Source organism: Poecile atricapillus, chromosome 1 (assembly GCF_030490865.1).
Source record: "Poecile atricapillus isolate bPoeAtr1 chromosome 1, bPoeAtr1.hap1, whole genome shotgun sequence".
NCBI lineage: Eukaryota > Metazoa > Chordata > Aves > Passeriformes > Paridae > Poecile > Poecile atricapillus.
The window spans coordinates 159734836-159749716 of record NC_081249.1 but is presented as its reverse complement, the minus strand read 5'-3'; the positions used below and the strand labels follow the sequence as shown (position 1 = coordinate 159749716).

Sequence of the window (14881 nt, the reverse complement as noted above, 5' to 3'; positions counted from 1 at the left end):
CCCTGGCCGGCCCGAAATGGCGGCGGCGGCCTTGACCCGTGAGGGTGGGGAGGATGCGTTCCGTCGGCTCTTTCGTTTCTATCGGAAGCGCGACGCGTCCGACCTGCGGGGCGTGGTGGACTTCTCCGCGCCGGGGGACCAGGTAACGCTGAGCTGCTTCCGCCGTGCCCAAGCGAGCGGCTTGGAGGGCTCCCGCCCCCTGCGTGGTGTCTCAGTGGCGGTGTCGCTGCAGCCTGTTCTCTCCACCTGCTGTTTTTGGTGCCGAATACCTAGTTCTGCCCTGTTTCTGGCTAGAGGACACTGCACTCAAGCGCGGAGCCTCTTGCGGGTCCCTGTGATAGTTTAAAAGTGAAGGTGTGACCCGAGAGGGGCAGCTGGGAAGGGCCCGCGGGCCCCAAAGCCGGGCTCGCCTACGGTGCCCCTGAGCCGTGGGACACCCAGCGCGATCCCTGGTCACAGATTTACTCCTTTTGCTTATATATACTTTCATAATGTTTAATTAGCTCCCTACACTGCAGTAGGGGATCTTCAAAGTCTCTAATAGAACCACGTGATACTTAAGCAGCAGAATGTATGGACATAAAACCCCCCAAGTTTCACTCTCAGAACTGACACTGTTTCCTGGGCCTAGTGGTCCTTGTCTTAAACCTGAAATGGGTGAGCTGGCATTAGCTTCCCCTTGCTGTGCTGCCTTCCCTCTAGTCAAGTTTCTTCTCCTTTCTTGCTCCTGTATAATAAATGCCTGGCTTAGTCATCAGGATGATTTCAGCTGTTCCAGTGGGTTGGGGAATATAGGCATCAGCACGGCTGAAAGTAGTAGCCATCATAGTAGTTTACCATGTCTTTAGTGAGAAGAGTTCAGCCTTAAAAACTTGTCTTCTGTTTTGTTGTCTCACAAAAGGATGACACATATTTGCTAAAGTGTTGTTAACCAGGGATTTTCTACTTACAAGCTTATGCAAAAAAAAAATTAGTGAGGAATATAGTTCAAGTGAAACTTTGCCTAATTTTTCATAGTTTCAGTGTTTAGTCTTTTCTTTTTAGTGTTCTATTGAGCTATTTATTTTTCTATCTTTTTGGACTATAATTTTGCTGTTGCTAATGGGACAAAATCTGACCCATATGAAATTGTTAGAGGCATTAGAATTAACCAAGGAAGTTGTTAACATTTCAGCCTTTCTTGAGCTTGGAGGACTCCTGTATTTGGTAAAGCATTACAGCATTATGGCTCTTCTGGGAAATTCAAAGTATTTGAAAACATCACAAGGATATGTCTTCTTGAAATACGATTCTTTTTGTGCCTGTTACCTTCTAAGATCAGGTTACAGCTTACTAGTGAAAACATCTTTTATTCCTCTTTCCCTCAGGTTAAAAACATCTGGCTTTTCTCTTTGAGAGCTATAGGCTGGGCAGATTGGCCCACATAATATTGCTTCTTTATTCTCAGAAAACTGCTTCAAGCAGTTGAGCTCTTCAGTGAAGTGTGACATACCCCATCTGCCCTGTTACCAGGCTTATTGAACTGATTCAGCACATGCAATTCTGCAGCACAGAAACATCTCCTGCTCTCCAGAAGCCCAGGCAATAGCTGGTGTGGAAGCACTTTGAGCAGGCAATGAGGTGGCAGAGTTTTGGTCAGAGGATGAGCTTTCCTGGGGACATTCTGTGGACAGGAATGTGAAGCAAGCTCAAGGTTGGCACTCACAAAGCTGCTTTTGACAAAGAGCTGAAAAATGAGTAAAGCTGACTGTATTGCCAGAAGGTGCTGTCCAGCAGTAGTTCAGAATTTCTTAGAAATTCTATGTATGTAATTTAGTCCTGTTGTTCTGAAAATGTTAACCAGAGCTGTCAGCTGCAAAGAGACTGATTTACACATGAACCACTACAGAGGCTGTGTGCAAAGGCCTTGATAAACATTTTAAATTGTCATAGACAAAGTCTTGCAGTCTCTGCATGTTTATTCCTACTGTGCCGGGTCATCTTTCCTTAGATGAGCCTGTACTTTTCCACTGCTGCATGGAGAGCTGGACTGGGGAACTAAGCCAGAACAAAACCAACCTGTCTCTGCCTTGCCCTCCTGAAGACAGTTCCCTGTCCTAAGGGAAGAAGGGAGTGGGAGCCCAGTAGAATGAGTTTAGTGGGGATTTTTCAGCAAATGGTAGCTTTAATACACGTGTTATTGCAACTTAAGAGAGTATGTCAAAAAAATACATCTTGCCAAGCCTTGAGCTGTTGTTGGTCCTGCTGTTGGCAACAGATGGCATTCAGAATTGACAGAGTTTCCATAGTCCTTCATATCAAACAGCTTTGGCTATTTCATTGCTGTACTGCTTATCCTTCTGTAAATTAGAGATGAGAATATTCATCTACCCTATAGGATCATGAGCAACTTGTATCTGGAATGTTCTTTAAAAGCATAAAGTGTTATGAATATATTGCTCTGTAGTGGAAGTTGATAATTACCAGAAGTTTTATAATGATGAGGCTGTACTGTGAAAACAGACAAATCATGATGAGTTTTTTCTTGTTGGTATATATTGTTTGGGTTTTTTTATGAGTAGGGCACATCTCATCCCTAGGTAAAACCTGTAAGTACCTTTTGATTCTTATGTTGCATGTGTACTGGCGCTATTCACCCTGTCCTGATCACAGCTGTTTATAGACAGTAGTTCTGTGGTACATTTGGCATTTTCACGAGAGTTACCTTCAAGTGTGGTAGCACTCTTCCTTTAAGATGCTGGTTTTGGATGAGTTTTGTGTTTATTTTTGTGGTTTTTTAACCAGATCTGTTTTCTTTTGCCAGGTGTTCAGATCACAGCTCAGTATTTCTGCAGTCAGTGATCAAGATGCCTACAGAGCAGGATTACAGCCAGTTAGCCAGTGGAAAGTGTATGGCCTCAGTGGGTATCCAGGTAGGTACTTCTGATTTCCAGAAAAATTAAACACAACCTCATTGCTTTGAATTCACCCAATTTCAATCTTATCTTTCTTGTCCTGCCTGAAAAAGCTATTTTGGTTTGCCTAAGAGTAATTTAATGTTGTCATAAGTGCAGGAGGACGAAGAAATCAGCTAAAGGGTGGGATACATCAATATTTATGAAGGTGAGAAGAGACAGTGGTTTCACAGTGAGATCAACCAGACGATAGCTCATGAGAATGGATTCCTGTTGCCTTTGGCAGAGACTACATTTCTGTAGAATCTGTTTTTCCTCAATATATATCATGCACATTGGGTACGTGGCTGAAATACAGTAGTTTCACAGTTGAGGTGTGGCATCTACTTGTCAGTGTAGGACATGGACTACAGTAAGTGAATAAGAACCTTTTGGCCTATTCAATATGGAGATTTCATTAGGCAGGTTTTTTCAAAAATGGAAATGTGTTTTAGGTTTTCAGTTTACCTGATGTAGTCACCGAGAGGTATTACGTTGGAATGCACCTCCAGAGGTCTCAGCCAGCACCCTGCTTAAAGCAGGATGAAGTTGCAAGTTAGATCAGGATGCTGAGAGGTTTGTATGGCTGAATTCTGGAAATCTCCAGGGATAGAGATTTCACATCCTCTCTGGGCACCTGTACTGATGTTTGGCCATGTTTTTTTCCTAAACCTTATATCTAATCAAAATTTGTCTTGCTGTTATTTGTGACTGTTGTCTCTCATAGTCTTGCTGTGCACATCTGAGAAGAATCTGGCTCCTGTCCTCTCTCCTGCTTTTAGGAGATCACCAATTGCTCACCAATACCAAGATGTGTCACTAGCCCTCACTGCTGCTCACAGGCTGCTCAAGGCAGCCTGGCCTTGGTTTGGAGCTGCTCTTGACCCTTGGGCCATACTGTTGCATGGGGTTATTCTGCCCCAGATGCAGAATTACCACTGTAATTCTGAGGTTCTCTTTAGTTCTTCAATTGTCAAAGTTGTTTTCAGGGCAGCAGTAGCCTCCAGCATATCCACTGCTGCGCAAATTTAGTGTAATCTGTAAGTGAAATGAGGGTGAACATTCCATCATCCATGTTGATGTAGATGTTGTTATCAGTCTTTGCCCCAGGATCAAAGAATGCAGCTCATAACAGCTATTTAGTTTAGACAGGTAGACTTTGAATCATCAAATCACTATTCTTTAAGCCTGATGATCCAGCCACCTTTTGCTTACCCTTTCAATTTGGCCAAAAAATTTATGGTTCCCAGTTTCACTCCAATGGTGCTGTAGAAGACCAAGTGGAAAACTTTTCTTAAGCCAATGTAAACATCATCTCCTGTTTTCCCCCTGTCTGGAGATCTCACTGTAGCAGGCAATAAGACTGGTTAGACAAAATCTGCCTTCTATGCTGTCTGATCCCAACCACCGTGTGTCTGGAAGTGGCTGCCATGAAAGTTTGCTTCATAATTTTATTGGGTTTTGGTAAGGCTAATGAGTTTGTAGTTCCCCAGATCCTCCTTATTTCAGGGATTTGTTTGATTAATTATGTTTTTTCTCATGTTTCTTTTGGTTCATTGGGACCTCAGTCAGTTTCTGTGTGGGTTGCTTTGAAGCCAGCCTAGCATTTCTGAAACTGAAGCAGCCATGCTACCCATCTGGCATGTTTAATACACAGGGAATTGAATAACTTCAGGAGGAAAGCTTCTGCCTCTTCTTGCCTCTATAAGTGTTTTGTTCCACTTACCTGTCATATTATAGCTGCCCTTGCTTGGTCAGCTTGTCATTTTCTGTCTGTCTAAATGTCTTTCCTAGTAATTACATAGGGGGTGTGGGAAATCACAGGTGTTCCACTTAACTGCTTTTCTGCTTTGGCAAAGGAAACCTTTTACTAAAATGAAATGCAAATACATTGACAAATTATCTGTCCTGTTTAGAATCAAGTCATATGTGTACTTGAAAAGATACTATTTTATTGTTTTTCAGTTACCCTTATCTGGACATCCTCAGACAATAGGAGATGTGTAACCAGCTGTCCCAGGAGCCGTCTAAGGGAAATAAGAATTTCTTTAGTTTTTCTGTGAGCAAATGGAAAGGAAGTAATTTGGTTTTTTCTCCACAGTAAGCAATGAAATAGAAGGTTAAGGAATCTGGGTGAATTTCTATTCCAGTGTCCTGAGTTCTGTGAGAAGCATGTGATGCTGTCTTTGTAACTGACACCTGTTTTTTTTTTCTTGAGAGGTTTTTCTTGCTGTTAGACATCTGCATGTCTTTTCCATCCTTTGACTGAGGTTTGAGACCACTTTAATTAGGTGAAAATTAATTTGTAATACATAGCAAGATAGTGCTGCAGTAAGAGAATTGCATCTGCTTCCTCAGGGCAGTTGCCTTTAGTATACACATTCATCAAGAAAAATTCTTTTGCTCTTTCCCCCCCACAGCTTTCAAGGCCAAGAGGTTCAATTATGTTGTCTTCAAAGTTTGTCTATGGTGTTCTTCAGTCAGTTCAGAAAGATTGCTACAGAAATATATTTCTTATTTCTTACTCTTCTTCCTTCTATTGTGTCCAAGTCATTGATTTCTAGCACTATTAGTCCTTGTTCTGTGTTTACATAGAATTTTATAGTAAAACTCTGCAACTGTTAGAAATTTGGTTTCTGCCTTTATTGAAACAATAAGCACAGTAGTAACCCACTTTTTAGTTGTTAGTGCTTTTGTAAATCTAGACCAGTCTAGTTTCTTAAGAGTAACCTATGTCAAGGAAAGGTTTGGAGAGACATGAACATGTTATAAGTTTGCGATATAAAAGCCATAAAATCTTGATTCTTGTTCTCATCTCTGCTTATAACTAACTCTCCAGGCTTCAATGCCTTTATTAATACCTGGGGATAATACATACATAGTAGAGTGTAATTTCGTGATTGTAGTAAAGTGCTTCAAGAACCTCACATCAAAATCTGTAGACAGGAAGGGCAGTATCAATACTCTGTTCTATGCAGATGCCAACAGCAAGTAAATGTAATGCTTCTGGCAAAGAAACTTCTTGTAGCCAAACCTATCAGAAGGCTGCCATAGTCTGTAGGTGCAGGGAACCGAATGAAGTGGATGACCATTTGTTATTAATACACTGAAGGCTTTTTTTCTAACCAGTTACTTTAATCTTGAGTCTGAGAGGTATGCCAGCAGGTAGCTCTTTTTGTGGTTTTATTACTACTTTCATAAGGCCACAAGGCAAGTTTGTATCCTACTGAGACTCCCAGCTTTGCTGCTTCTTTTTTCATCTATTTTTGTCTCTGTTAACTTGATACGACTGAGTTCAAAAAGACACAACAGACCAAAACCTTAAAACCTCCTTTTTCTTTGTTCCTCTTGTACCCTTATCTCTCTTCACATGTGGATTTTGTGTTGGTGAGTCTTACTGAATTGACAGTCTTTGAGAGAGTGCCTTGATTCTGAGAGCAGGTACAGTACAGATTAATAGCATCTCTCATATGGGCTGCTGCTTGAACCCTGCCTGAGGTGCCTGGCTAAATGAATGTGCAGAATAGCTGCATGATTATTTTTTGTTTTGTTAATTAACAATGCCTGCAAAGTATTCACAGTCAACAATAAGCGGTTTGGCATATAATTTGACTTTCATGCCCCTTTCTGAGTGTTACCATATCAGTGCAAATACGGATACAACCAGACTTACCAGGAAATAAGCATGAAGCAAAGTGGGAGGACACTTTACATTATTAGACATTTGCTCAGCCCAGGGACTTCTTTCTGAAGTAGCAATAGGAAGACAGTATAGGTTCAGAGACAGGGATAAAGTTAGTTTGAAGCTTAGAAAAACTCGGTCAGAATTACTTCAACTTTGCTGGGCTTAAGAGAAAACTCATGCTGAATAATTTTAAAAATAAAATTTACTCCAAAGCAATTGGATTTCCATGTTCTTACTCCCTTATCTCTTGTAACCAATGTGCCTTACATAGATATGTCCTTTATTGTAATTTTTGTTTGGACCAGTCTTGGCTGCCTTCTCTGCCTTCTACTTTGTGCCACCATTTGTTTTTTCTGAAAAAAACAATTAACTTTTAACTTAACTATAATAGATTTCATCAGCTTTTATGCACAGTCAATGGTTGTATGTCTAAGGGTTTTTTTCAGTACCTCTGACTCCTAGCCTTTGCTGTAGATTCAGGAAAAAAACAGGGAAATACCTAATCCTACTTTGTCTCCATCCTCTCTTTTTTTCTTTGTGGTCAGGGTTTATTTTCATACCAAATCCTTTCCTTCCGGGCTGCCAGCGTCACTGGGTGAAGCAGTGTCTCAAGCTATACCCTGAGAAACCCAATGTCTGCAACCTGGATCTGCACATGGCTCCTGAGAAGACCACTGACCTGTGGGGACAGAGCAAGGAGCAGCTAAGGTAAGTCCACTATCACCTTTCTTGGTCAAAACTAATGGAGCTAGATCTCATCTTTGAGAAGGTCTAAGAAAACTGAGCAGGGAGGGAAGCTGCAGAAGATTATCTACATGCTGGCAGAATACAGATGGTGTCAGACATGCCAAGTTAAAGATGGATATTTCATGGCCTCATGTGCATTGTTGTTAATTGTCCACTTTCATTCTCGGTGGGATTTTCTAGTAGCATATTGTTCTAAAGCCATTGGGGGATGTTAAATAGTGACTCTGGCTGATGTGGTGCTTGAAGCTTGCTAAGCTCAGCTACAAGTGGAGCCATGAAGTCCCTCTAGGCCTCAGTTTTCCTAGGCAAAATGGATCCTTTCCAAAACTCCCCACTAATGGTAGCACTTTTTTCCCAGTCAGCTCTTAGACCCCATACACTGCAATTGAAATGCTGTTAGCTGTACTTTCTTGTACTTCTCAAATCTACCAGTTTCTGTGTTCTTATTTTCTGAAGTATTTCTTTTGGTTTGGTTTTGTTTGTGGTTCTTTTTAATTCAGCATGACATTGAATTAAATGTATTCATTTTAATGGCAATCCTGTTTAATCTGAAAGTTTCTTTCAGGTTCAGAATTCTGTGGCTGATGTAGCTGCTTTTCCTCTACCTGATTTGGAATTTATTGGAGAGTTTGTCCCAGTTTTGAGGTCAAGTAGAAAGTTTAAAAAAAGGAGAAGTGTTTTAAAGCTTGAACTTTAATAAAGTCACCTGTAAAAATACATATAAGACAGACTGTTTACAATACACAATCTTTTAGCTATTTGGATATTTATCGTTACCTTATTGATTTCACTGCTCATTTTTTATAATGATTGTTTTGTGTGATGGTGCAACCAGAGTTCCCTACAATGCTCATCTTCCACCTCAGTCTTCAGTGAAGTTGACATGCTGACATTTTTATTCAAAAAAAATCCTGACATCTACAAGATACAGAATGGCAAAAGTAAGATTTGGGACTTCTAACTGTTTGCAGTTTTAGAAGAAGTTAGTATAACTTCTTCTATCTCTCTATGAGATAAGTTATAGTCTCACTTGTATCTTCCAGGCTGAGTGAGAATTAGTTACAGAAATGTAGACACCATTTTTGTGTTCCATCAAGAATGAAAAATTGTTGTGTGAAAGGATTGTGCCCAATGGCTGAAAAAAGTGGGATAGTGTTCCAGTTTGATAGGCCTCTCCCAGCAGGACCTCCTGTGTGCAGATAACGATCAGAACAGAGGTTAATTTGCAGCTGAATTCAGTTCAGTTGAAAACAGTGTTTGGGAGAGTGATGGCTGGCAGCAACCCTGGCAGTTTTTTGAAGTACTTACCTGAGTCTTCAAGTGAGCAAACTGCTATATTTGTGCTTATACCTAGGGGCAGCAGATGAAATTAGCCAGCCTCTCTGGTATCTGGAGTGAAAGCCTGTCAGGGAGGTGAGAAACAGTGCTTAACTAAAAAGAGGTCTACTTCCAAGATGGGTCACAACTTTAATGCTTTTTAAAGCCATCAGGATAATGCATGCATGTGCTTGGGTCATGGCTCATCTGCTCTTTTCAGGATGCGGGAATCGCGAGGTAGGGTGAATCTGTACAGTTCCTAGAAATATATGCTATGCTTTCCTCACAAAGTGGAGCCTGAGTATTTTCTCTGGTGCTGAGGACAATTAAAAGCATAAAAGGGAATAGAGCATTCCCACAAGGGAGATAGAGATGCACAGGTATATAGATATGTCCATCCCTGTATAAAAGGAAAACACTGGAGAGGTTTTATAGATGTAATCATTACCAGCAAATAGAAAAACAAGGAATCTTCAGACCAAAGCTCCCATGCTGTTCAGTCTTTTTGTAACATAGCTATACCAGACCTTTTCTGTGCTTTCTTGTGGGACCTCATTGTTTCCAGATACACATGACTCACACTTTCCCCTTCTTAGCAATTGCATGTGAAATCACAAAATACCAGGTTCTGGGAATAAGGACTTCCCACACACATTTGGGCTCTTGCTGTTGTGCAAACACTCTAGCACTGTAGTGAAAGAAGGGCACTTTTGAAAGGCACATGCTAAAATTGTTTCATTATGAACATTGTTTGTCAGTTGAAAGATGTACATGAACAAACTGTGGGCTCTCCCTTTTCTAAATGCTGTGTTACCTGCTTGTGGGCTACACAAATTGTTCCAAGCAGCATGTGTTTCACAGTTACTGTGTTGGTGTTTATGGTAATTGCAGTTGCTGTTACCCTATGACAGATGGAAATTGGAAAGACTATTTTCAATAATCAGTGAGCTAACAAAAATTACTGAAGGTAAAGAAACTGGTCTTTTACTCCTGTTCCTGGTTTATCTTAGGATCTATCAGTAGGCATAGTTGAAGGGCAGGAGCAAGCTGCGTGTCCAAGTAGAAATGCACATTAATTGCAAATGTTTGGCTGAGACTTGACCATGGCAGCACAAATATCAATCTTTTTTTGCAAAAGAGAGCATGTCAGGCTGAACTAATGAGGCTGTAAATGAGAGCCAGCCGTCTGGTACTACTGTTTATCTTCTGAGTATATTTCCTTTTTCTGTCTTTTTCTTTTTTTACCATAACATGTGACTTGGCGTGAGAAAAGTACACTGAAATTGCTGAAATTAGTAGACTAGAAGATAGATGTGTACCTTCTTTTTTGTATTTGTCATTAACATAGTTCTGTTTCATTTGGCTACTTACACTCCGTAATTTCTCAAGGGCTTTTCCGTAGTCTGTACTAGAAGCCTCTCCTTGAAGCCTCTTCTTGTTTTTATCACCTTCAAGTAAGAATGGTAAATTGGTGTGTGGCTTCAGACCACTCAGTCCCTTTACTTCAGGGTTGTCATATGAGAACAGTTCTTTGTCCTGCATAGCAGTCTGGATAAGGGGACAGCTGTAGTCTAGACTTCCTGATGCTGTGGTTATAGCTAGAGAAGTCTTGCTTTTTACTGTAAGTCATTCTGTCCCAAGGACATTTACCAAAGTACCAAGTAGTAGAACTAACCACCCTTTGCAATATTAGGCAGCATGCAATATTAGCTTCACTGTCAGGCAACTCATTTTCCTTTCTTGTAATTTTCCATTAAGTGCCTAGAATATTTTTTCCTTCCATTTGCAGCTTTCAGATCTTCAGATTCTGGTCTTTCTCTTTTGTGTGCTCAAATAGGATGTGATTAATTCTTATTTCTTAATCTATGCTGCTCATTGTGTTTCCATCCGATAATCTCTTAGGTACCATGTTGAAAATACAAGCTTTCCAACTGTCAACACTTGGCAGCAGGCCCCATAGCTTGCACACATTCCATAAACTAAATTTTCAAGGTCTTTGGAGAAAGAAAGTATTAGCACTGAAAATAAAAGTTTAGCATTGATTAGTTTTAATAGCATTGACTGGTTTTAATATGCTGTGAAATGGATGAGTGAATTTCATTACTGTATGCTGCACTACCAGAAGACCCCTCAGAAATTAATACATAGCCTATTTCTTTATATTTTGTCTTTGTAGAAGGAAAGGTTCCAGTAAATGGGAGCCCAGGAGCCTATTGGAGAAGCTGCGCTGGGTGACCCTTGGTTACCATTATAACTGGGATACTAAGGTATTGAGATAAAATTCTTCTCCATTTTTCTTAGCCATAAGCACTCAGAATGGCTGAGAAGGACATCATGGAATAAAATGTTTATGATTCTAGGAGACAGTCTTGAGGCAAGGCACTAACAAAGCATGCTTTTAAGAACATTTTAATCTGTGTTGGTTTACTGTGAAGGGTTTAACAACAAAAGCCCAAAATGAGAGCTGCATTCTCTCATTTTAAAGTTAACATGATAGCATAGACTCAGGTCTAAACCTGTGACTATTTCAGAGTAAGTGGCATTTTTACCTACCAAAAGGGATGATTACAAAAGCATTGCTAACTACTTAAGATGAGTGTGACTTCAGAGAAACTACTCTTTTTTGGTGGAGTGAGCAGGAGCAAAAAGAGACTGTAGCTCATGTGTTTTTGAACTTAAATGAGTCTGAACCAGTATAATGCATTCTTACCAACAGCTGTTTTGAGGATCCTGATCAAAATAAACATTTTTCCATGAGACTGAGGTTGATGGAGGCTGATGAACACTGGCAGAGTGAATATGCATCTTAGCTATATTTTGCAGATAACAAAATCTGGTTGCAGCCTTTTATTTACTAGATCAAGCTGTTACTGGATGTCCTTAATAAAAGTTTATCTGGTTATCTTCCAGTCCTCTCAGAATGACTTACGGGAGAGAGAAAAAGTAGGTTTGCAATTGATTCCTGCTTGTTATTTATGAAGGTATAAAGATGCTTGTTTTGAAGCTCTTTTGATCAGCTACAGAACTCTCTTTCCATTGGCAGCTTCATATTGTGACTGAGAAGATCCTGATTTCAAGTTTAGCATCTAGATATAATGATTAACTTCACAATTAACTGAATCTCTGGCAGTCTCAGCCTAGGCCACAAATGTAATGGCAGGAGGTAAATTTGCTGTGGTTCTGCCTGTGTTGCAGTTATTTTCTAGGTAAATGTGATGTCCTTCTCCATGACTATCAGCCAGACTTTTGAGTTCTTTTTCAATGCTTGTTTCCAAGTGTATTTGCTGCTTTGATGTGTTGGGTGTGGCTTTCTTATTTTTTTCTCTTCCTTCCAGAAGTACTCAGCAAATCACCACACTCCTTTCCCCTCAGACCTTGCATTCCTATCAGAACAAGTAGCTGCAGCCTGTGGCTTTCAGGGTTTCCAAGCCCAAGCAGGGATCTTGAACTACTATCATTTTGACTCTTCACTGGGAATTCATGTGGATGAGTCTGAACTAGACCATTCTCGGCCCCTGCTATCATTCAGGTGAGTCAAGGAAAGCACACTTGAGTGTTATGGAAAGATAAGTGGTTTCTTTTTTTTCTAGGGCTGCATATTGTTATAGGAAGGCAGTATGATCTAGTTTGCTAGTTGGGTATATAATCTTCATTCTCAGAAGATTTGAATAGCAGAAGGCTGTAGGTCAGTGACATAGGTTTTTCTTTAAGGACTGCTTGAATAGCATGGATGTAGTGCCTGGAGTGAAGAGTTCTTTTGCAGAGAGCACAGTTCTGTTCTAAAGCAGCAGAGTGTCACTTGGGTAGTAAAGAAGTATCTCAGCAGAGCTTCAAACCTGGCAGGGCAGTTGCTTGCAGTGTGCCTGTCTTGAACCAGATCTCTTAGTGTGTTTGCCATGTTTTCACCTAAAAGCTGTTCTTAGGAGTCCCTCTTTTTTGTGATTGCTTGGGGTGTTTTTTTATAAAGGAATTTAACTGCTGATATTTTCTTACTGTACGGAAAATTTTCTCTACCTGAATTTGCTTTCTCTTCTCTCTCCATCCTTACATCGTCTCTAGTTTTGGGCAATCCTCGATATTTTTGCTTGGGGGCCTGAAGCGGGAGGAGGCCCCGACAGCAATGTTCATGCACAGCGGAGATATCATGGTGATGTCTGGCTTCAGTCGCCTGCTGTACCACGCTGTCCCCCGGGTCCTCCCCAACCCTGAGGGGACAGCTCTGCCTTCATGCCTCGACCAAGCTCTTTCTTCAGACCTTCCTGTTGGCTCAGTCATTGAGCACAGCTCTGATGAGGATTGGCAGGTGTGTGCCAAGTACCTGCAGTCCTCCCGCATCAACATGACTATTCGACAGGTGCTGGCTGAGGGTCAGAAATTTCCAGAGGAATCTGGGACAAATGGAAAGGGCCAAGCAACCTCTGAAGAGAGTTATCATGAGAACACTAAAGCCAAAAGACATAAACCAAACACAGTGAGCTGAGAGCAGGAGATCATACTGAAATGGACTGGACAGGCAGTCTCCATATGGAATTAGGAACTGGTGTAATACTGGAAGTCACTTGTCTGTATTGCAGTTAATAAACTTGTGCAGAATAAACATAGTCCTTCTTACTGTAATAAATAGATCGGAGGAGAAAAAGAATTTAAAAGGAAAAGAAGGATAAGTTCCGGACTAGAACTCGGGAGATTAACTCTATTGGAATTTTGTTGCAAATGTTTACTATACTCTGTTTCCTTTAAAATAACTGTATGTCAGAGAATTTCAAGCTTGGTTAAGCTTAAATGGTTTAAGCTTTTGGTGAAGCTTGGTTTAAGCTTTAAGAGTGATGCTTATAAGGTATTTTGAAATCATTGGGCAGAGAGTGTTAGTAAAAGATACATAATTGCTATGTAATAGAGAGTGCTGTTTGGCTTGTAAAGCTTAGCTGAAGCTCAGCTGAAGCAAAGTAACAAGTGTGAATGACAATGGGCTGCTGTGGGTGTGAGACCTACCTGCAACATTTTCAAGGTAATTACTTCTACAGCAAGAATGCGTTCAGTGGTCAGAAAATGGCAGTTCCCTCAAGCAACACCTGCTGTAAGCTTGCTGTGGTCCTGTGCTCTCCTTTTGCCTTCTTGCATCCCCTCAGCTGAAGCAGAATCTGCTTTTATGAATGGTACTGAACATCTTAGATTATAGACAGAAACAGCTGTGAGCAATATCTACTTAGAATATCTAGTAGCTCCCAACTGGGTCTCCTCCCAGCAGTAAGTATGTGACTAAGCCAAACATCACCATTTTTTCAGAACTGCCCTCTCCTAAGTGCCTGTGTGTTATGGTTCTCCAGTCCCAAGCTAGTATCTGTAAGGAACAGGATAACTTGCAAATAAAAGCAATGAAGCTGTAAATTAAGTACCTAAAAAATTAATCAGTGACTATCTCTGTCACCCAAAGATAAATATGTTGAAACAAAGAAAATCACTAGCTTTTGTGCTAGTTCTTTTTAAGATTCAGACCTTCCTATCTACCTTTTAATGCAATTTTAATTGTTGGAGTGGAATGCACTATCCCTGGGGTATTTTGTTGCACTTTCCCAATGAATAAACTTACTTGGTTTTTAAATTAAAGATCTCTATCAGTTTTGGGCTGGCTATTTTCTTATTTTCTTCTTCTCCCTGTTAGTTGTTTCAGTGTATTGTTAGTGCTGCTGTATCTCTTGTGCAGTTCCCTCCAGGGTTCTTTTGGATCTACTGCCTCTGCAATCTGCTCCTGGGGAGGAGCCCTGCCTATGTCTGCAGAGCTGCTTTGCTTAGGGGCAGTTCAGGGTTTGTTGGGCAGTTGCAGAGGGGTGTTGACTGCAGTATCAAAGTTCAGTTTCATACATATGTGGCAGCTTTTCCTCATGGCTAAAGTGTTTGGTCTGCTTATTTCATAGGAGGTGAATGTGTGTTTGCATGCAATTAATTCTTTATACGATACTGCAAAGAGTTCCAGTAACTTAAAGTGTAAAATAATTAAATATGAGTTTTAATATCTTTAATATCTTAATATCTTAATATCTATGCTAGATGTGTATCCTTTCTGTAGCCTAGGCCTGGTATATTTACAGCTGAGCCCTAGGAGAGTGAATATATTATGAGGTTGCAACACGACCAGAAAAGAAAGTTGGCTGAGTCAAGCTCAGAAAACAGCAAAGCTCCCTTAGTGGCAGCTGAAGAT

At 40.6% G+C, this 14881-nt stretch overlaps 1 protein-coding gene across 3 annotated transcripts; it reads left to right on the top strand.

The window, feature by feature from the left end:
* The first annotated feature begins 5 nt into the window (after positions 1-5).
* ALKBH1 (alkB homolog 1, histone H2A dioxygenase) lies at positions 6-14648 on the top strand. Of its 3 annotated transcripts, none has more exons than XM_058829796.1 (6): positions 6-142; positions 2804-2912; positions 7205-7326; positions 10859-10949; positions 12018-12211; positions 12742-14648. In XM_058829796.1, the coding sequence occupies exons 1-6, from the start codon at positions 54-56 to the stop codon at positions 13160-13162; spliced, it is 1026 nt and encodes a 341-aa protein (XP_058685779.1). In that variant the 5' UTR covers positions 6-53; the 3' UTR covers positions 13163-14648. The 3 variants fall into 3 exon arrangements, with proteins under 3 accessions (XP_058685779.1, XP_058685778.1, XP_058685780.1); XM_058829795.1 differs by having other exon boundaries at positions 12-142; positions 7164-7326; positions 12021-12211; positions 12742-14647; XM_058829797.1 differs by having other exon boundaries at positions 12-142; positions 7164-7326; positions 12742-14646.
* The last annotated feature ends 233 nt before the right edge of the window (positions 14649-14881 follow it).